Source organism: Phyllostomus discolor, chromosome 13, assembly GCF_004126475.2.
Source record: "Phyllostomus discolor isolate MPI-MPIP mPhyDis1 chromosome 13, mPhyDis1.pri.v3, whole genome shotgun sequence".
In the NCBI taxonomy this organism is placed as follows: Eukaryota; Metazoa; Chordata; class Mammalia; order Chiroptera; family Phyllostomidae; genus Phyllostomus; species Phyllostomus discolor.
The window spans coordinates 73754511-73776088 of record NC_040915.2 but is presented as its reverse complement, the minus strand read 5'-3'; the positions used below and the strand labels follow the sequence as shown (position 1 = coordinate 73776088).

Genomic DNA, 21578 nt, shown 5'->3' with positions numbered 1-21578 from the left:
GTGTGGTCCTTGTCAGCTATGTTCCTGGTCACTCACTTCCCTCTGCGCCTGCCTTGCCCCTCTGCAGCACACGTGGGTGCCCTCTTCCTTTGCTTAGCAGACTTTCTGCTTGCTCCTCCCTCCTGTCGACTCATGGGCACTTTCTGTCTGCCTGGCAGGTATTCGTGAACACAGCGTCTGTTGGATTCCTGGACTACGAAAGGAGGAAGATTGTCATCCCCTTGATCCAGGTTTGGTTCCTAGAGAGCTGGGCGGGGGCTAGCACCAGCCACTTCCTGAACAGGTTCTCGGTAGTCAAGGAGGAAGACCTAGAACACAGCAGGCACCTCATCCAGGGCTGGGCGTGGAGAGTGGGGCAGAGCTTTGCTTTCTGACCATCGGGGACACTTTCACTGCCAGCCTTGGTGTTTAGGGAAGGACTGGAGTGCCAATAAGAAACTCCCAGGAGGAGTGGTGGCCTTAGAGCTGGGCGCTCAGGCAGTCATCATTCACCCCCGTGTCCTGGCAGGGTTACACCGTGCTGAGGATCTTGGTGGAGAATCGAGGGCGAGTCAACTACGGGGATGCTATCGATGACCAGCGCAAAGGTGGGTCACAGCAGGTGCTGGGAGAAGAGCTGCTGACACTCAGCATAGGCCTGGCTAACCTTATTCCACTCCAGCTCCTCAGAAGTCCCCAGGACGGATTGCAGGGAGGGGGATCAGGAGAACAGCACAGGGAGGGGGTCAGGGAGAACCCGTGCAGGGACAGGGTCAGGGAGAACCAGTGCAGGTACAGGGGTCAGGGAGAACCAGTGCAGGAAGGGGGTCAGGGAGAACCAGTGCAGGAAGGGGGTCAGGGAGAACCAGTGCAGGAAGGGGGTCAGGGAGAACCAGTGCAGGGACAGGGATAAGGAAGGCCCACTAAGGGGTGGTGGACGTCAGTCAAAAGGCCCACCTGGCCTGAGCTCTTCCCCATCCGTGCTCCCTGTGTGTGCTGTCCATGTGCCTGTGGTGGGTGCCCAGTGGACGTGGAGCTGGCCTCTCTGGGTCTCCCTGGGCTTCAGTCTGCTTTAGCTGGGCACTGTCTGCTTGGTCAGTGGGATTGGGGGTCATGGATGCCAAGCAAGGCAATGCCCAAAAATCTAAAAAAGGGCATAAGACTCTGACCATTTGGGTCCCTACCCTGAATTTCTTTTCTCGACCCCCTTTTGGGAAGCCACTGGTGGTCTCATTCCTGTGGGGAGGGGAATGCAGGGTACAGAGCAAGCAGATCCTCTGGGTCTTGTCCCTCTGGGAATATTCAACTAATTCATTTTATTTTTCCTGGCTTTCTAGACCTTTTCTGCCTAAATTTGCCTCTTCCTTCTTATCTATTAAATATTGGTTTTTCACATACTGTATTTTGCCATGCATAAAATGCACCCACATTTTTGGCCCAAACTCTGAGGAGAAATCTTTTATTTAAATTTTTAATTTATTTATATTCAGAAACAGGACTGATTATCATATTCCAGGGTATTATTTTGCACATGGATGTCATTATTGCTTTCTAGAGTTACACCTTTAATGCATAAGCATAAGTAAGAGAAATAAAAACATTTGCACTGATATGGAATCAGTACTGCAATGTACAGTGCTCATCCATATTTTTCCCTCAAATGTTTGGGCACAGAAGCACACACTGCACACAGAGATACGGGCGGGCGAGTCACAGAGTAAGAGCCCAAAGTGGATGCTGCTGTACTGAGGGACGCTGGAGACTCCCGGCCCCTCATGAGTGTCTGCGTGAAATGAGGAAGCTCGGGTGCCTCCTGCCGCCTGGGCAGCCAGGGGGTGCAGCTGTTAGGGGCCTCCTGGGTCCTGGGGGGCCACCCTCCCTGGGAGGGCCTCGGAGTAGCTTCCATCACACCCAGCTGGCCCTCCCTCTTCCTTAGTCAGTCCCCCACATCCCTCTCTGGGTCCCTACGCAGGCTGGTCTTCCCTGACTGTGCAGGAGACTGCCCAGCTGCTCCACGGTTAAGTGGACCCCGGGACTGCTCTGGGGCCCAAAGAGCCAACCCCTCCCCAGGGCACTAATTCATCACAATTCAAGTGTGTGCAGTTCCCCAGACTCAGACTCCCAAGTCACACTGCCATCTGTTCACAACTGAAATGCTTAAAAAACAGATCTTTAATCCTAGGTCATGTAGATTTCTGGCTGGAGTTTTAGGTCTGTTTAGTGTGGGGCCCCACAAAACCAACCTTGAAGCTGGGCTAGAAGTACCGTGGCCCTTCGGTCACATGCCCCTCTGGCCTCATCTTATTGTATTGGAATTCTCAGACCCCCAAAGGGAGTGTCTCCCTCAGAAGGAGGCTGGACGCTGTTCTCGCCCTTGACATGCTCAGCACATCCTTGCCCTCCATGTGTTCTTCCATGCAAACCCTGGGGCCTGGCACGTGGGGGCAGCTTTATGCCATGCCGTACACTCCTAAGGGACTGTAAACTTCCAGGAGAATCCTCACTTGAACTTCTTGGGAACTCTCCATGGGTGTTGTCTCTGACCTTTGGCTTTGCTCAGGTTTCCTCACCTCCTCCCCACAGGTTTAATTGGGAATATCTATCTGAATAATTCTCCCTTGAGAAACTTTAGAATCTACAGCCTGGACATGAAAAAGAGCTTCTTTAAGAGGTGGGTCCCCTCCAAGGGCTGTGCGTGAACCCCTAGATCACCTGCAGAGAGAGCCACGGAGGCCCCAAGAGCCTGGCTCCTCCTCCTGCTCATGTATGTGTCTGTGTGTGCAGACCACGCCCATAGCACCTGCCCAGGGAGGGGCTGGCTCATGCTGGAGCCTAGGGGGTTTCCAGGCCCCTGCTACTGCTATTTCTGTGCCTCAGCTGCCAGGCGTCTGTGTGGGGTGATGCAGGATGGGGCTCAGACTTACGAAAGTGCCCTTGTGCCTCCTCGTCTCCTGTTTTGTTCATAGGCTCAGCTCTAGTGCATGGAGCCCTCTCCCCGAAGCACCTACGTTACCTGCCTTCTTCTTGGGTGCCTTGTCTGTTGACTTTTCCCCTTTGGACACCTTCATGAAGCTGGAGGTTTGTAGTCCCTCCCTGCTGAGGCTCTCGCGGGTCCTTGGAGTTCTCTGAGCCTGAGCCCTGAGGAGGGGGTTGCTCCCCACAAGGCTCTCTGAAGCCTTGCTGGAGCCCTCTCCATCACCTGGTGCCTAGAGGGCCCCTGGGGTAGGTTCAAAGCAGAAGCAACTCCTTGTGGTACTGCTCAGGGCCCAGGCTCCTGAGCTTGGGTGCCCTGCTGGGAAGTAGGAGCTGGAGGGGGAGAGACAGTGCTCCCACCTGGTGAGCTCAGGCTCTCCACCTACCCTTCGCACCACCCTGTTGGAAGCTAAGAGGAGGGCGCACAGCATGTGTCCGACTGTTGCTGCCTTCCTGTGGGAGTTCACATTTGATGCCTCTGGGGCTGACTAGTGCTCCTGGCTCTGCCTCCAGGGCTGGGAGAAGGGGGTTGCATTCGTCAACGGCCAAAACCTTGGACGCTACTGGGACGTTGGACCCCAGGAGACACTGTACCTCCCAGGTGCCTGGTTGGACCAAGGCATCAACCAGGTGGGAGCACTTGCAGTCCCTTCCCTCTTTCCCGGGATCCCCTTCCCGCCCTCCCTGGTGTCTCAGTGTTTCTTGGAGGGAGGCAGGAGGCCCTGTTACCATCTGTTAAGCCTGGTTCGGGCAGCACGGGGTAGATGTTTTCTTTCCTCCCACTTCATCAAGTCTCCCTTTCTTTCTCTCCTGCTCTTCCTTCCCATTCCGCCACTCCCTTCCCCCTTTGCATCTCTCCACCTTCTACTTTTTCCTTCTCTGCCTTTTGCTCACCCTGTACATGCTGTACGCCAAGTGTGCAGCCCTAAGAGAGCTGCTCGCCCTGGCTCTGGCATGTGACCCATTGCTCCATTGTTTTGTACACTGAGGGAGGCATAAATCCAAAGTGACCACTGTCCTGGTTCTCCCTGAGTTCAGGTGCCAGGGATGGAGGGTGGTAGCATTGCAGGTCTTCTGAGGCTGTGAAGAGGGGCAGAGGTTTTGACCAGTCTCTTCCGTGCTTGTCCCTCCTGCTGGTGGGGCTGTGGTCCCTGTTGCTTCCAGCCTGGTTCCCAGCCCCTTCCCTCATGGCTCCCTCGCCTGGCTCCTGACAAACCTCAACGGCTACTTGACCACAGCCCTTCTCTCCCCAGGTCCTTGTTTTTGAGGAGAGGATGGCAGGCCCTGTGATCCAGTTCACTGACACACCCCACCTGGGCAGTAATCGGTACCTCAACTGATCAGTGCCACCCAGGGCCTTGTGGTGGTGGGGAGTGGAGCGGGCCCTTCTTTGCTGCAGCCTGGAGGCCTGGGGTGCTGCCCCTCATGCTCCCCCCAGCAGAGCTTCCCTATCTTGCCACCTCAGTCAGGGCTCCACTTCTGCCCGAGCTCCAGTGAAAGGCCCTAATCCTAACAGGACAGAAGGGGGATGGCGGTGGAGGGGCCCCTTCTTCCCTGCACGGGGTCTTGACTGGACTCTGTGGAGGGCACCTTTCCTATTCCCTGCTCTTCCGGGAGAGGACAGAGGGGTGACAGACTGTCCTATCAGATCTCCACGTGGCGACCCCTGGGCCACAGAATCCTGACCGGCAGGGTGGGCGCTGTACACGGGTGTGTTGTGTGGATATTCTCACCTGGCTGGCCTCGACCCTCGGGGCCCCTTTATGTTTCCACAGTAGCCACTTTGTCACCATTTGTAGAGGGCAGTGAAGGGGGTGTCTCCCTTGAGCCACTGTTGTTTCTTCCCAGCCCTCCCCAAGTCTTCTCTGGGGTTCTGGAAGAAATGCCGCTTGAGAGAGACAAGTTTTCTTTCCCTTCCCACTTGAATTGCTTCTGACAGGATGACAAGCTGAACTTAAGAGAAGCAGACATACTCAGCCCCTTATTTTCCTGAATTAGAGGGTATTCCCAGTTCTCAGGGAGAAGAGGAAATGCAGATCCCAGTGGAAACCACACCCCTATCCCCAGGTACAGGAGGAGAAGAGCAGCAGGCCCGCTCCAGTGGCCTCGTTGGAGGGGTAGCCTCCCGGGACACTGGGCCACCACAGGGCCTGCAGGCCTGGCACTGACCTTGCCTCCAGCTGGGTCTCCCTTCCCCAACCTCCTGTGACCAAACAGCAGGGAGGAAAGGCAGCCTTCCTTCACAGTTGTCTGTCCAATATTGAGGTGCCGGTTCTGGGGCTTGGGTCCAATGGTTCAGCTCAGGCTTGCTGTCCTGACTTGCAATGAAGCACTATTGTTGAATTGAACCCTTTGTTGGTATTTCTTGGATCCTGTCCATGCTGCTGACAGCCAGAGGCAAAGGCGGTGTGCAGCCAAGCACACGCTTAATGCTTCTGCCACTCGGTTCCTAGAGGCCGACTCCATACCATGCCCCTCTGGACCTCCATCTCCTCTGAGATGTCGCTGTGGATTGGAAGTGTCCTTGGAGACAAGGCCACTATGAATCCACTCTGGTGCAGGTGGGCAGAGGGGGACACATCCAAAGGCTCTACCTGTGAGTCAGCTATGGTGGGTGAGTTTTCTTCACAAACGACATCTAGCCTTTACTGCCCAGAACTAATGATCTTCTGTAATAGGCAAGTCAGAAAGGGGCACTACCCCAGGGCAGGGCCCACAGCAGGAACCCCTGAAGACCTCAGCCTGCCAGGAGGTCCCCAGGAGCCTCACAAGCTCTCTCCCTGTGCTTGGTTAAGGAGAGGATTCCACACTGGGGCTGCTGGGCCTGAGAGCTGAGCCGGATCAAGGACAGACAGTCATAGGGCCTGGCCCAAGGGACCCCTGGGAGCACAGAGACGGGGTCTATTACATGAAAAGCATGCATGCTGGCTGGGAAACCAGGTGGGGCAAAGCCCCCGTCTCAGCCAAACTCCCCAGCCATTCCTGGACTGCTGTGGAAGGGAAAGCACGGAGCCTCCACGGTAATGAGACCAGGACTACTTGGGCACGGCTGGCACTGGGCAGCAGGGTCTCCTGCCCTCGCTTTGCACCACACTGCCTCTGCAAAGCTCTGTGTAGGTTGGCTTCTGTTGGAAGATGTAACAGGAAGCTGGTGAATCCTTTCATAAACTGAAGAATTCCCTTGAAACTCTCTTAAGGGAAGCTGCACAGGGATGCACTGGCCTTTCCTTACAGTGAGGCCTCTTGCCCCAAACTTTCAGCTCTTGCCTCTTACCCACCAGATAGCCCTACAGCTCCTCTCTGTCAGAGCCCCTTGTCTGAGATCGTCCTCCAGAGCTTTCCCATAGTTTGCCCAGATCTTCCCAACTGCATGGGTGCTCAGGTTCTTGAAGCCTCCTCCCATAACCCCAACCTCTAAATGCTGGCAGGCTGCAGGCCCACTCCCTGGCCTCTTCCCTGTCCACATGCTGCAGTAGCTTCACTCACCTGGGGCTTGCAGACAGCCTGACAATTATACACTCCAATGTTCATCTCCACCTGGGTTCCAGGTGTACTGGCTACCATCCACTCACCTCTCCTGCATGTGTCTAATGGGCACATGACCTTGAACTCCAGTTACTACTATGTCACCCCTCCTTCACTCTGCCCCCTCTCAGGAAGTGGCACTTCTATTCTGTGTCTTGGATGTGTTTCTAACTCCTCTCATAACCCACATCCATTTGTCAGCAACTTGGCTGTCTCTCTTACCCTTCATTGTGTTTCTGTGGTGTATCATGTTAATCGATTTGTGGATATTGCACCATCCTTGCATCATACACCATTTGATCATGGTGTATGATCTTTTTAATGTATTCCTGAATTCAGTTAGCTAATACGTTGTTGAGGATTTTAGATTCTATGTTCACCAGGGATATTGGCCTATAATTTTCTTTCTTTGTAGTGTCTTTATCTGCTTTTGGAATTAACATAAGGCTGGTCTCATAAAATGAGATTGGGAGTCTTCCCTCCTCTTGAATTCTTTGGAATAGTTTGAGAAGGATAGGCATGTATTCTGTGAATATTCGGTAAAATTCACCTGTGAAGCCAAACTTTGTTGGGCAGATTTTGATTTCTGCTTTGATTTTGTTAGTTGTAATCAGTCTGTTCAGATTTTCTGTTTCTTCTTGATTTAGTTTTGGGATTGTATGTTCCTAGGAATTTATTAATTTCTTCCGGATTGTCCAATTTGTTGGTATATAGTTCATTATATTTTCCTTTTTTTTTTTAGATTTTATTAGAGAGAGGGGAAGGGAAGGAGAAAGAGAAGGAGAGAAACATCCATGTGTAGTTACCATTTCACATGGCCCATACTGGGGACCTGGTCCACAACCCAGGCATGTGCCCTGACTGGGAATCAAACCAACAGCCCTTTGGTTCATAGGCCACATTCAATCCACTGAGCCACACCAGCCTGGGCATCATTATATGTTCTTATACTCCTTTGTATTTCTGTGGTATCAATTATTGTTCTCTTTCTTTTTTTTATTCTTCAATTACAGTTTATATTTAATATTATTTTGTATTAGTTTCAGGTATACAGCATAGAAATTTGACAATCCCATACTTTACAGACTATTCCCCTGATATTCTCTTTCATTTCTGCTTTTATTTATTTGGGTCCTCTCTCTTTTTTTCTTGATGAGTTCAGTTAAAGGTTTGTCAATCTTGTTTATCTTTTCAAAGAACCAGTTCTTGGTTTCATTGATCTTCTGTATTGTCTCTTTTAGACTCTATTTTGTTTATTGCCACTTTCATCTTTATTATTTTCTTCTGCTCACTGTGGGCTGTGTTTGTTGTTCTTTTTCTAGTTTGTTTAGGCGTGAGATTAGATTATTTGAGATTTCACATAGGCCTGCAATGCTATGCCTTTCCCTCCTGGCACTGCTTTCACTGTGTCCAGTAGATTTTATGTTGTTGTGTTTTCATTTTTGTTAGCCTCAAGGTAGATTTTGATTTTTTCCTTGATCTCATTGTTTGGCAACATGTTATTTAGCTGCCGCATGTTTATGCATTTTTGAGTTTTTTTTCTTGTAATTTATTTCTAGTTTCATACTGAGGTTGTCATAAAAGATGCTTGTTATGATTTCAGGGTTCTTCAATTTACTGAGGCTTGCTTTGTGACAAGTCCTAATGTGTGGTCTTTCTGGGAAAGTGCTCTTGTGTGCACCTGAAGAGAATGTGTTCTGCTGCTGGAGTGAAATGCTCTGAAAATATCGATGAAATCTCTCTGACCTAGGGTGTCATTTAGGGCTGTTGTTCCCTTGTTGATATTCTGTCTGGAAGATTCATCCATTGATGTCAATGGGGTGTTAAAATCTCCTACTATGAGTATATTACTGTCGATCTCTCCCTTTATGTCCATGAATATTTGCTTTAAATACTGAGGTGCTTCTATGTTGGGTGTCTCTGTGTTAAAGGGTTATATCCTCTTGTTGGACTGATCCTTTTATCGTTATGTATTATGGCTTTGTTTTAAAGTCTGTTTCATTTCCATTTGTATGAAATATCTTTTTTCATCTCTTTACTCTCAGTCTGTGTGTGTCTTTCATTCTGAGATAAGTCTCTTGTAGACAGCATATATATATGGGTCTTGTTTTCTTATTCTTTCAGCCACCCTAAGTATTTTGTTTGGAGTACTTATGGCATTTATATTTAAAGTGATTATTGATAGGCATGTATTTATTGTCATTATATTTTTTATAATTATGTTCCTTCTTTCTTCTTCTTCTTAAAGACTGTCCTTTAACATCCCTTATAATACTGGTTTGGCAGTAATGAGCTCCTTTAGCTTTTCTTGTTGAGAAGGTCTCTATTTCTCCTTCAGTGTTAAATGACAGCCTTGCTGAGTAGAGTGGTCTTAGTTACAGGCCCCTGCTTTGCATCACTTTGAATAATCCATGCCAGTTCCTTCTGACCTGAAGTGTTTCTGTTGAAACATCAGTTGACAGTCTTATGGGAGCTCCCTTGTTGGTAAATAGCTGTCTTTCTCTTGCTGCTTTTAAGATTCTCTGTCTTTAACTTTTGTAATTTCAAATATTAAGTATCTTGGTATGGGCTTCCTTGGATTCATCTTTTTGGGAACACTGTATGCTTTGCAAACTTGTATGTCCTTTTCCTTCACTAGATTAGGGGAATTATTTCAGTTGTCATTTCTTGAAATAGGATCTCAGACCCTTGCTTTCTCTTTCTTCTTTCTGGTAACCCTGTGATGTCAATGTTGTTATGCTTGATATTGTCCCGGAGGTCCCTGAAACTATCCTCATCTTAAAACAGTCTTTTTTTCTTTTCACTGCTCTCATTGTGAGTTTTCCATGACTTTGTTTTCCAAATCACTGATTTGATCTTCTGCTTCATCTAACGTGTTGATCCTTTCTAGTTAGTATTCATTTCAGACATTCTGTTCTTCATTTCTGACTGGTTATTTTTTGTGGTTTCTATGTCCTCTTTTATGCTTACTGTCCCTTTAAATAGTCACTGAATTCATCCCTTCTTCTCCCAACTTCCTTGAACATCCTTACAACCAGGTTTGGAACTCTGTATTTGGTAAATTGCCTGCCTCCATCCCATCTAGTTCTTTTCTGGAGATTTTTCCTGTCCTTTTATTTGAGATATTTTTTCCTATTTTGGCTGACTTTCTGTACCTGTTTCTGGTATTAGGTAGATCTTCTATGTCTCCCAGTCTTGGTGTGGTGGCCTTATGTAGTGGCTGTCTTCTTGGGCTCAGTGGCACAATCTCCCCCATCACCTGAGCAACGTGCTCCAGGAATGTCCCTTTTGTGGGTTATGTGAGCCCCGCCTCGTTGTCATTTTGTCTTGATTTCTGTTGGTGCATCCATGCATGGGACTGAGTGTGAGGACTGACTCAACCACAGCATGTGAGCTGCTGTGTGGGGCTGGCACCATGAGGCAAAATTCACCCCAGTGGGGTCTGGTGCCTGCTGAGACCCCCAGCAGGGGGGTGTTCTGCTTGTGGAGCTAATGGGGTCATTCTCTGGTGTGGGCCTAAGCCTGTCACCAAGTGTGTTCATTCTGGGGCCTCTTGGGAGAGACTCCATCAGGTGCTGCCTATGACCAGCCTTGGGCCACCTGTTTGGAGCTACAAAGCAATCCACAGTTTGTGGTTGCCTCTGCTGGGCCTGAGTGATTGTGGGAGGAGCCATGCTGCACACCAAGACCGGCTTCCACCAGCACTGAGCCCAGGGCAGGTCACCAATCAGCTGCCTGTTAGGCACAGTCACTGAGCCCTTGGCAGTGAGTTGCGTGAGGTTAGGTTCTCAGTGGGTCACCATGTAGGGGGCGAAAGGTGTTCACCAGGTTGATACAGATTCACACTTGGTACCAGTGCTGAGTCTGAGGCTACTCAGCAATGTCTCAGAGCTCACCAAGGCCATCTGCCACCTGTCTGGCACCTATGCACCTGTGTGGTGGGATGGGGTCTCAGGAAAACATCAGGGTGATGCTAACAGAGTTCATCAGGCTGAAACAGATGAAGATTTGGCCATGTGAAGGGAGGGCTCTGCACCAGTTGGGTGAGCAAGAGAGAAATGGCCCCTGTCCTAAGCCACACAGCTCAGTCTTTCCCTGTCATTTCTGCCCCCCGGGTCTGTGTCTGGACCTCCCTGAGAATGTGCCCCAGGAACCAGGCTGGCCACATCCAAGAGACTCCTCCACAGGACATGAGTTCAATAGGGTGGGGCCCCACAGGGTCAGGGGATGGGGCTAGTTCACTGTCCTAGTCTGATGCATTATGGATGGGAGTACTTGACCCAGGAAAGAAGGCATCTGTGGGTGGTGTGGGAGAGGGACTCAGCACAGGGACCCTGGCAGCTGTCCCTCCAGCCTCTCCTCAGATTGGCTACTCCTCTTAAACACATGTAGAGCTCAGCCATGCTCTGCCCCAAAGCTAGCACTTTCCTTCAGCTCACTGTCATCTTGTGCCTGCTTAGTGCAAAGTCCGTTGCCCAGCCTGCCTTCGCCTTCTCTCTGTTTACTGTCAGCACCAAAAGTGGAGGAATTCTTCTAAAAGGCGTTAGATCTTGTCCCTCCTCTGCTCCAAACTCTCCAGCAGCTTCCCTTTTCACTCACAGAAGCCACAACTTTATCCTGGTTCCCAGCACTAGCCAGCACATTCTGTGCCTCCCCTCCTCCCACGTCCCTCCCATGTCCTCCCACTGACCATTCGCCCTCCCCAGTCAGCTGCAGTCACACTGGCAGTTTTGCTGGTTTTCACACATGCCAAGCACCTTCCTACCAGGCAGAGAGTTCTGCTCTCTGGGGTGCTCTGGCCCAGATAACAGCATGTCTGGTGCTGCCATTCTGTGTCACCTTATCAGGGAGGCCTTTCTGAGGGCCCTGTGCAGGCTGGGGCCAGGTCCTCTCCACAGCTTCACTCTGCGTCCCCCGTCCCCTCGAGCCTCATTCTTGTCCCTGGACCAGATCACAGCGGACACACTACAGATTGTTGTCCATCCACATCCTCTCAGGAGAAGGTGAGCTCCATGAAGACCAGTGCTTCGGGTTTCCACTGCTGCGTGCTGGCTCCCAGAATAAAGCCTGTTCCCAGGGGCATCTGACAGATAAGTGTTTAGTGGAGGGTTAAAGCAATAAAAGGGAATAAAATGAAGCAGGGATGAGGAAGATTAGGATTGTTAAAAACCATATTTGACTTTTAATTTTGAGACCAAATTAAATACAGTTAAATTAAAACAGACCAGATGGTGCAGCTACATGGCTCCACCTGCCCCCGTCTCTGTGTGAGACGCCCAGCCCCCCGCTTCACTCCTCCACGTGGTGCGCAGGGAACAGACTGAACTCGGAAAATGAGTGGCTGTCACTGACCCACTTCTGATTTTTAACACACTCATTCCCAGCAAAGGTGAGAGCTGCCATCTACCAGGGTTATAACTATAAATAAATATGCATGCAGGTAGAAAGAGATATTGGGCAAAAACAACTAGCATCTGCCCCCCGCCCCAAATTAATAGAGGAAATCCCTCATTTTGTTCATTATCAATTTCCTGAATATGAGCCCTGGGTACCCTCTGCTGTCACCCCACACTGGCTGAGAAGTTTGCCTAAGAGCAGCCAAGCTCACCTGGGCATTCAGGGCTGGGTTCAGTGAAGAGGCTGTGGAGCTTGGGCCTGATTTCACTCACAGGGTGGTTGTTCGGGCCCGCCTCCTCCCTTCTCTCCCATGCCACACCGCTTGATTCTGAGGGCTGGATTTCCAAAGCAACACTGGAAATGGAAGAGGCTAGGGAGTGTCCTGCAAGGTGGCTCAGGGGTGTCAGGGATATGATCCCAGCAGAAGGGTTCATGACTACTGTGGAGAGTTCAGTCCGTCTCAAAACAGGCAGCCGATGCTACTTTTTGAATGTTCAGGTTTCTGGACTAAGTCCTATCCCCCACCCACCCAGGAGTGGGTTCTCAGTGGTCTTCAGACTGGTCCTGTAAGTTTAAATGAAGTGGGTGCTGTTAGCAGTTAAAAATAAACACCTTCAGTAGGCTCAAGCCTTCCCTTTCCCTCCATGTGGGAGGCAAATTGTGCTTCCAACTTTCAGGAGCATGATTGAGACAGCCACCAGAGGGCCCTGTCTCCAGTCGGAAAGCCAAGGGCCTCTGCGGTGGCCTGGGGAAGTGGATACCCTCTCCTCCCTGTGGAAGGGAGTGGCCGGCACATGCACTGTTCTTTTGGGAGGAAGGGGTGCAGCTGGACCTGAGGCGGGCTCGCTCTGCACGCTCCCCACTTAGGGAGAAGTGAAATTCTCTTTCCCATTTAGTGTTTAAAATAGAGTGCTCTCCAAAGTAGCGTGTGCTCAGGTCTCCTTTCCGCTCAGTGTCCAGATGATCTCTGCTTTTTTTCCATCAATCCCTTGGCCAGTGCAAAATCCCCCTGTCCCCCCACCAGGGGCAGGAGTCTTGGACTTGCTTTGGCCTCCCTCCTCTTTCTGCCTCTTATACCCCTGCTCACTTGGGCCACTGAGGTCTGTGGTTCTCAGGGGCTTCAGGAAGAGGGCTCCTGCCCTCCCCGTCCTGGCCCAGGCAAGGGCCCTGCAGCCCAGTGGGCAGTGGGGGTGGCAGTGTGGGGACAGGGGCCCACGTGGTCTTAGTCCAGGTCAGTGCGTGACCTGTGCTGGCTCGAGGGCCGACCTGCTTCTCTGTGCTGCAAGGAGCAGGCTTGAGGGGCATGGGCTGGAGGAAGGGGCTCTTCTCCCACCACAGCCTGAGGTACAGAGGGAGCCTGTTGGCAGGCCCAGGCTCCCCTCACACAGAGCTGGTCGCCTGTTGGGATCAAAGACAGAACAGGAACGAGAGGAAAGCCACGGAGGCACGTGTACTTGGGAGCAGCTCTCCGAGGAGGGGACAGGCTCCCGATACCCAGGCAGGGCCTGCTCTCTGGTCTTCAGAATTCTCTGGCTGGCTGCCCTGTGAGGCCGTGCTAGACGCGGGGATCCAGGAGCAGGGAGCTGGAGTGTTGGGGGGGCGTACCCTCCACTTGACTGCCGAATCTTTTCATCTCCCTCCCAGGCTAGCATAACTCTGGGTCTTGGGTGAGCCCCGTGCATCTGCTGTTGCAGGCCTGTTGATGCAGGAAGCTCTGGGGAGATGTGCTGGGGCACCAGCATGCTGGCCTGGGGGCGGGGCTAGCAGCTGGGCCCTGGGCACGCTGGATGGGAGAGAACAGCATGCCTGGGATTTCTGTGCTTTAAGTTCTCCGTCCTTTGTCCTGGCATTAGGCTGGGCTCTCTCTGAAGCCCCGGCATAGAAAATAGGGTGCTGGCCATTCCTTTGGAGTTTGCCTTGGAGGGGCCATCAGCCATAGGGAGAGGATGGAAGGCCAGGAGCCGGGTCTGAGAAGAGGCTCCTGTGAAGTGGGGAGGAGCAACAGGTGAGGCAGGTATCTGAGGGGCCAGTTTGGCCAAGCTACTGAAGCCTTAGCCCCAACAGGGTTCATGGCGGAGCTGCACAGAGCCCAACGGTGAGGGGGGTGGGCTCCTCCAGGGACCTTGTGAGGGGGGAGGCAGGGGATGTGGCTCTGCATTGATGGATCTCAGTGTCACTGGCCCATCCAAATTGTTAAGTTCAGGGGGTGAAACAGGCAGACTGACACCCTGGGGTCCCCAGTGGTCAGGGCACTTGCAAATGTAACACAGAAGCTGCCACTAAACTCCAGGGTTAGAGTTCAGGTGTGTCCCACTGGCTCAGCTCCCACCTCTGTGATAACATCCTAGAAATGCCCAGAGGACATTCCTGGCTTTGCCAGTTTCTTGGCACAATTCATTTCATTCATTAGCTTTTCTGAACATCATTTCTTTACCTCTAAAATGTAGGCAGATCCCATGGCCCACTTTAATAGAGGGTTTTAAAAATGAACAACTTATGTAGGACTTATTATGAGCTAGAGACTGCTCTTGGTACCCCAACAATTTGTTTTACAGATGAAGAAACTGAAGCCTAGAAAAAGAAAGGTCAAACAGGGAAGAGTGGCAGGCCAGGGGCTGATCCAGGCTCTGGGCTCCAGCTCGGACCACTGCACTAGCTGTTGCTATTGAGAGACTCATGGACTTGTTAGTCGAGGTGGAAGCAGTGAGTGAGGACCCTTGTCACACTGGCATTGGTGAACAGGAATCCACAGTGCAAGACAGCCTAGGAGAGCACACAGCAGTGCCTTGCAATGGGGCAGGTGCCGTGGTCAGAGTAATGGTGGTCATCAGGCGAGGTCCAGAAAGAGAGGCCTTCTGACACTGCGGCAGAAGGACCCAACTGTGGGGGAGGTTGGCTCCTGTTAATTTCCAGACAGCGCCATAGGAAGGGGACTTCGCTATGCCTCTTCCACTCTTGCTAGCATTTCCCTGCCTGTTCTCCCACAATTAAAGACCAAGAGGAAGAGTCTTGGCAGGTTTATTCTGTGTCCAAACATGGCACCCCCTGCCCCATGCACCACTGCCCTTGCCCCCGCCATACCTGTATCCCAGGCTCAGATCTCCACAGTGGGGTCAGTGAAGCCTTTCTTCCCCTCATTCACCAGCACTGGCTTCTCTGTCCGCGTGTGCCACACTAGGATCTGTGTGTGCGGACAAGAAACAGTGTGGGACAGATCCTCGACCTCACCCCACCACCACCTGCTCCCCCTCACACTTGGCACGTATTTCTCCTGCACCTCCCATTCTGGCTTTGCCCCATCTAGATTTTCCCCATTGTTCTTAACTTCTACCTACCACCTCATTCTTGCTGTTTTTCATGTGTGATGCATTCAAAATAGCTATTGGAAACAGAAAGTCTACACCTATAGGAAAATAGACAAACCTGAAGATCTCTTGCTTCTCAGCTTCCCCTGCATTTCTTAATGGGTTTCTCTAGATAGGGGGAAAGTTGTTCAGGAGCCTTCAGCTTAGCCAAATGCTGGCCCAGGTCCTAGCTGGAGAAGTTCAGACTAGTCACAGTGTGTGCATGTGTGTGTGTGTCCATGTGTGTGCACATGTGCATGTGTACTTGGCAGGGAGATTGTGGAGACCAGCTCTTTAGAGGGAGGCAACACAGTCCTTGGCTGTGCCTCACTAATGGCCACCCTCTGCATGTCCCTGCTTGACTTTAGCGTGGTTGCTGGACAGCTGATAAACTGCCTTCCTGGCTGGGGTTAATAGGAAGGCATGGCTCTGGGCCCACTTTGCGGGGCTGTTTCGAGGCCTTTCCTTCCTGCTCCCTGATCTGCAGGGAGGGTTTGATGGACTTCGAGACACTTGCATTACAGCTGTTCTGCTGAGGGCCTTACCTTGGTGCAGTTGGCTGCCTTGGGCTCCAGGTCATTAAGGGTGACAAGCTCTCGGAGGAGGCTGCTTTCCTGATAGCCTCCTTTCACGCCACGCAGCTTGAAGTAGGCCTGGCTTCGCTGTAGAATGAGCCGCAGGTTGACCGCAAATCCAGCCATGTCTATTGCAAACGGTCGGTGGGGGTCAAACACTGTCTTCCAGCCGACCACCTTCCCTGCCCCGTTGACCCGTGGGGCCTCGTAACGAAGGCCGCCGACGAAGGCGACCGGCCACACGGACACCCTCCTGGTGCTGCGCATCTACAAGGGGGACCCAGAGTCAGGACACCTGGGACTGCTAATAGGGGCTGATGCCCAATCCCTTGGGAGATGACATCAATTGACACCAGGCTCACGGGCCATCTGAAGCCATGTTAGGGGACTCAATCTAGGTCTGTCTCCAGACTTGTCCCCATGGTGGGCATCTGTGGAGGAATGTGGCCTCTCAAGCCAACTGCTCTCGCCCCTCTCCATGTGCCACTTTCTTCCTTGCTACAAACCTGTGTTCCTAATTTAGAATTTGGCCCCACCCTCTTCTCTCCCCCAAAAGCCATGACCTGCCATCCCCAAGGACCCTAAAACTGGTCCACACCTCATTCAAACAATGCCTCCACTCCACCACAGTGGTCTAGCAGCTCCAGCACCCCTCCGTTCCCCTCCATAATGCTTGGGAATGCTGAGGCCCACGGCCAGCCCTCCCATCCCTGCTCCAGGTCCCTGCAGTCTCCACCCACCCTGGCCTGGAGCCCCTCCTGCACCTGTTTCCCATGCATCCCTACCCAAAGGGACCCTTCTGGAAGTCTGGGCCTCCTCCGCAGGAGCATCTTCATTTCCCACACCAGAGCACCCCTCCCCTGCCTTCTGCCTGGTCCACACCTCCTCAAAGAGCTCCAAACTGTAGGTGTTGTCGTCGTCAGCGAAGTACACCACCCCAGGCTGGCTGGAGTTTCGGGGAAAGGTCTCGCGCAGCCAGCGCAGCGCCAGATTGCGCTGCATGGTGCCGCGAGGGATGCGTGGGTCGCGGGCATCGCCACGCAGCTTGTAGTTGCGGGGTGTCTCCACGTGCAGATGTGTGTAGTTGAGGCCAGTGTCACGCAGCAGGCGCGCTGTCAGCTGGGTGCGGCGGGGTGCGTCCTCCACTACCAGCCAGTGCAGGTTGGGCACATGCAGCAGTGTGTTGGCCAGACGCGTCAGCTCCGCCTTCTGCACTGGGCGGCTGTAGGTGGGCGTCACCACATGGATGGTGGGCAGTGTGTCGGACCAGGGTGGGGGCCGCGTGTACACATACTCGGTGCGTACCACTTCCACAATGTCACGGTCGGACATGCAGTATTCCCTGGGGTCCACGCCTGGCGGGGCAGCACGCCTGGGGTCACTGCCTTCATCTGTGGGGTTGGGAGACAGTTGTGTAGGTACTAGAGCTGGCCCAGGGTTCAGGTACTGGGCAGGATGCCCCACCCACCCTGCCCCACAAACCTGCCCTCTGCTCCTCTTCAGGTGGGCCATCAGTTCCCTGCCTGGGGCTCTGTCTGTCAGAGCTGATGGTAATAGCAGCATCCTGGAATTCTCTGGCATTTTCCTAGTTCTGACTCCCCAGGCAGCAGAGGTGACCTCTGCCTCCTTCTCCGTTTGACAGCCCTGTGGCTGTTTGCAGCAGACCAGACTCCAAGACTGACCCTTCCATTCCTAAATGTGTTGGGTTTAATATGATTAAGTGTCTCACCCTCACCACCCTAGTAGCCTTCTCACCTGGCCAGCACTGACCACACTGCCACTGCACCCTGGCACTGCCACCATGTGGGGTAAACACTACAGTGCCCGAGAGCAGGGTGAGTGCTTTGATGGTGCAAGTGCACTGTGGATTCTGACTCTGAGGTTTCTCTCCCTGATTTCTCACAAACCCTCTAGTCAAATAGGGCTTCTTCCCTCCTGGCCTTATGCAATCTATCCTTTGTGTCTCTGTGCAGAATTTAATACTTAACCACTACATTTTATTCCAGCATTTTTCCCAAAGTTTTCAAGATAATTTTGAATCCTGAACCCGTCCTTCCTGATTTCAGATGTTCCTGCATTTTGGCATACACAAAGGATAGGCGGAGACCTGTTCTAGCTCTTCTGCTGGTTGGGTGTCGACATCCTAATCTTCACTTTCTGGAAACACTCATTCGACCATCTTTGGGGCCAACTGCCCACTGACCCCAGCTGTCCCACCTCCAGCTAATGTTTACCTCTAGCTGTCCAGGGACATTGTGTGAAAACTGGCAGAAGCCTGGCCTCTGGTGGAATAGTCCCTGGCACCATGGCAGCCCATTCCAGTGACCGAGCTTTTCCTTATGTCCTGGACATTTTCCCCTTTAGTGACATTGGTAGTCCATCAGGAAGAGAAATCAGGGCTGTTGGTGGTCATGTTCTTAATGAGCCCCTTCTCTCCTCATTATATCTTTCCATTTGAACAACTGTGACCCTCATTGCTCTCATCCCATCTCAGCAGGGGGTGATGATGATCAGAATGCTCGTGCCTGGGCACAAATGCTGTCCTGTTCTGTCACTTAGCTTCTGGTTTCTCAGTCTGGGCAACTGTGATGTGGAGTTAACCACAGCACCTACTTTACTGAGTTACAGCCTAGATTAAGGAGTCCATACAAGTGAAGGTGTCAGAACACTGCAAGGCAGCTCCTGTCCTTCCCTCAGGTAGAGAAGGAGGACAGTAGCTGGTCCTGCTTCCTTGTGGCTTCATGCAGCTATGGAAAGAACGAAATGAGCAATTGCATGAAAGGTCTGGTATGTGGCCCTGGGAAGGCCGCTGTGAATCAGCCATTCTGTCACTTCCCCTCCTTCCCACCACTGTGATTAGCACAAGAGGTGTGTGGGGTGCTTGTGTGAGGTCTGACCCTGGGCTCTGGGAGGAGATCCAGATGAACCCAGAAGAAGCAATTAGGGAGTTTGCTCAGGCTAATGGAGCAAAAGCTGGGGGCCCATTCTGCAGGCCTGGATACGATGTCACGAGCTGTGAGGGCAGGAGTGGGAGACTGGCATGGAGGCGGTTGGTGAAAGGTTACTTTTTGGAGGAGTTTTGGGTTAAACTGTAAAAAGAGAACAAGCTTAAGGAAGGTGGGATGAGTGAGATTCCAACCAAGCTATATAAGGGCTGCTCTATCCTGCAGTTGGTCAAGTTTTGGAAGCTGAGACTTGGGGAGGAGATTTAGAGCCACTTTCTGCCTCCTTCTGCCACACAAGTCCTCCCAAACAGGGAGATCTGTACGGTGGGAAGGTCCGCTGTGCCTCAGACTCAGCCATAGCTGGAACTCAGCCCCTCCTGCTGGCTTCATAGTTTCTGTGACCTTTGAGTCATGAAGGCCTCCCTGGGTCCCTGACTTTATTTCACTGCAACTTTCCTTTGGTGCCTCTTGGCATGCTCTGTGGAGACAAGAGACCAGTTCCTCATCTGCAGGTGGTAAGATCGGTGCTTAGCAAAACAGCCCGGCATGTCTGGCCCTAGAGCTGTGCCAAGAAAGGAAGCCACGTGATGTCATGTCACTTTATACATGGCAGTTTTGATCCCTCTAGGGTGACGTAGTTGTAGAAGAGCAATGGTTCTAAAGTGACAGGCGCCAAAGAGAGATGTTGGCCTTGGGAGGAGAGAATAACTGTCAGGAGGACAGGCTCCAAGGGCCCGGCATTTGGCAGCGGAAAGTTAGTGATGTTCAGCTTGCCCCTTCCTTACAGAAGCTTTGGGAACTGCTGGGACTGAGCAGGGCCAGATGTGAACCGTGTGGGGCAGCCCAGCTTCAGGCTGTGATTCTTGGCTACTGTCTGCATCCCAGGCACTTAGGGTTATGGCTACATGTGGGTTCCCAGGCCCTACCCGGGGCCCTAGTCACCTCCCTCGCTGAGATGGGCCTGGGAGCCTTCATGTGTATCACACTCCCAATGCCATCCTCTGCTCCTTTCCAGGGGAGAATTGCTGCCCTAGAGTACCGAGACTGCAGGTCTGTGGAGTGCAGAAGGGAGAGGAGCATGACTGAAGAATCAGGCCTGAGGAGGCAGGTCTGATGTGGGGCAAATGGAATGTTCTGGAGTGTGGGGACCCTGAGATCAGAGGGAAAGGTATCTGGTGGAGGGGGAAGCTGGGGAATGTCCCATTCTTCCACCAGTGCTTCGTGGGGTGTTTCCTCTGGCCAGGCTTATTTTCACTAGGTTGGACTAGATCAGGGCTACCTAACCAGGAAAAGAGGGGCAACTGATGTTCTCTCCTTGAAAGATTTTAAAACACAACACAGGCCAGGGATGCTCTTCATCCATCCCTCCCCACTGCTATGAGTGCTCCCTGTCTCTGCACATCCTGGAACTGGACTCAAGTCATGCACATGCATCTCTGTGAGTGTGTGAGGGGGGCCTGGGTAGCATTCATCACATTCCCAAAGGGGCCAAGACCCCTAAAAGGGCCAGGTCATTAGCCTGGCTCATCCTTAGGCTCCCTCCCAGCTGCCTGGCGAATGAAAATAACTCCATTGGCACTGTCTGTCTCACTCCCACCACTGACACCTGCTGGGGCCTGGCTGGGACGGGGGCATGGCTCACCCTTGTGTGCAGTAAGCAGAGGTGCGATGGTGCTCTGGTGCCACACGGTGACAAGCAGTGTCCAGGGCAGCACGATGAGGACGATTGCAAGGATGTCCCGTCGTTTTGGCATCTCCAAGGCTGGCTGGGCCCACAGCTCCTCATTACCTGAGCAGCAGCAAGGTCGGGAGAGGGACGGCCCCAGGGATGGTGGCAGCACCGTGATGAGCACAGGGGAGAAAAGAACAGGAATGGGCCGGACAGGCCACACATGGGACAGCAGAGAAGCCGAATGCTGGCTAGCAGGTCTTACCAGTGCTCACAACCCACCCATTGCGGAAGCAGGTTTGCAGAGTCCAGCCCGGCCAGAGTGTGAGAAGGGGTGGCTGTTTTTGTGCACAGTCAGGAACCCTGCAAAGCACACACCTGTAAGAGAGAGCAGAAGAGGATGGCCAGAGACCTGGGTAGGGGCCTGAGTCCAGCAGGGCCAGGCCCAGCTTGGGGTTTCCCAGTGGAGCCTGGACCGCCATCTCCCTGAGGACCTCTCCTTCCTGCCTGCCTGGGAGTGGGGAGCCTCTGTTCCCTGCAGTAATGGGAATGGGACATTGCCATACCCTGTGAGTTTAGCAGGGTGCAGTGGTCAAGGGTACAGACTTCAGACACACCTGCCTTAAACACCTACTTTGCCACCAGCAAGCTGTATTTTCTTTGCCAAGTTGCAAATGTCTATGCCTCAGTTTCCTCATCCATGAAGTGGGGTACTATCAGTAGCCACTTTACAAGGTGATTCTGAGACTTAAATAAGTCAGCGCCCATAAAACCCTTAGACTGGCACCTGATGCACCTGGTGTATGCCATGTGCTCAGGCCTGGGCTGTCCGAATGTTTGGGCCCAGGTGCTTTTTTGACAGCCTGGATAAAGGGATCAGCACTGGGGTGACTCCTTTGAGGTCAAACGAGATGTTTGGGGACAGGCCCTGAGAAGCAACACTGCAAGGGCCTTCCCCTTGTTGATGTCAATAGGAAATTTCTGTAGGATACCTGCTCTGCACGGGCAGAGCCTGGGCTTGGCACTGGGTGTCAGCAAGGAGAAGAGGTGGTGTGGCTGCGGACATCCATAACCTGGGAGACAGTACTCAAAATGGTGGCAGCAGGGCCCCAGAAGAGGCACCCCCTTGTGAGGATGACGAGGTGGCCTCAGATCGGCAGAGGGTCGCTGG

General features: G+C 52.4%; 2 protein-coding genes across 7 annotated transcripts in view; one reads left to right on the top strand and one right to left on the bottom strand.

The window, feature by feature from the left end:
* GLB1L2 (galactosidase beta 1 like 2) overlaps window positions 1-5300 on the top strand; it is a 51826-nt gene extending 46526 nt beyond the window's left edge. For both annotated transcript variants that reach the window (XM_028528437.2, XM_036014799.1), the window contains 6 exons: window positions 159-230; window positions 509-587; window positions 2563-2650; window positions 2946-3057; window positions 3466-3582; window positions 4206-5300. In XM_028528437.2, the coding sequence (XP_028384238.1) occupies window positions 159-230; window positions 509-587; window positions 2563-2650; window positions 2946-3057; window positions 3466-3582; window positions 4206-4292 (555 nt within the window). In that variant the 3' untranslated portion in view covers window positions 4293-5300. The remainder of the gene's footprint in view (window positions 1-158; window positions 231-508; window positions 588-2562; window positions 2651-2945; window positions 3058-3465; window positions 3583-4205) is intronic.
* Window positions 5301-9608: 4308 nt separating this feature from the next.
* The window catches only part of B3GAT1 (beta-1,3-glucuronyltransferase 1), a 30561-nt gene continuing 18591 nt past the window's right edge, over window positions 9609-21578 (bottom strand). For 2 of the 5 annotated variants that reach the window (XM_028528169.2, XM_036013756.1), the window contains exons 2-7: window positions 20673-20785; window positions 20381-20527; window positions 16676-17184; window positions 15764-16060; window positions 14956-15055; window positions 9609-13855 (exon numbers count right to left, since the gene is read on the bottom strand). In XM_028528169.2, the coding sequence (XP_028383970.1) occupies window positions 14969-15055; window positions 15764-16060; window positions 16676-17184; window positions 20381-20492 (1005 nt within the window). In that variant the 5' untranslated portion in view covers window positions 20493-20527; window positions 20673-20785 and the 3' untranslated portion in view covers window positions 9609-13855; window positions 14956-14968. The remainder of the gene's footprint in view (window positions 13856-14955; window positions 15056-15763; window positions 16061-16675; window positions 17185-20380; window positions 20528-20672; window positions 20786-21578) is intronic. The other 3 variants (XM_028528166.2, XM_036013754.1, XM_036013755.1) reach the window with 2 other exon arrangements.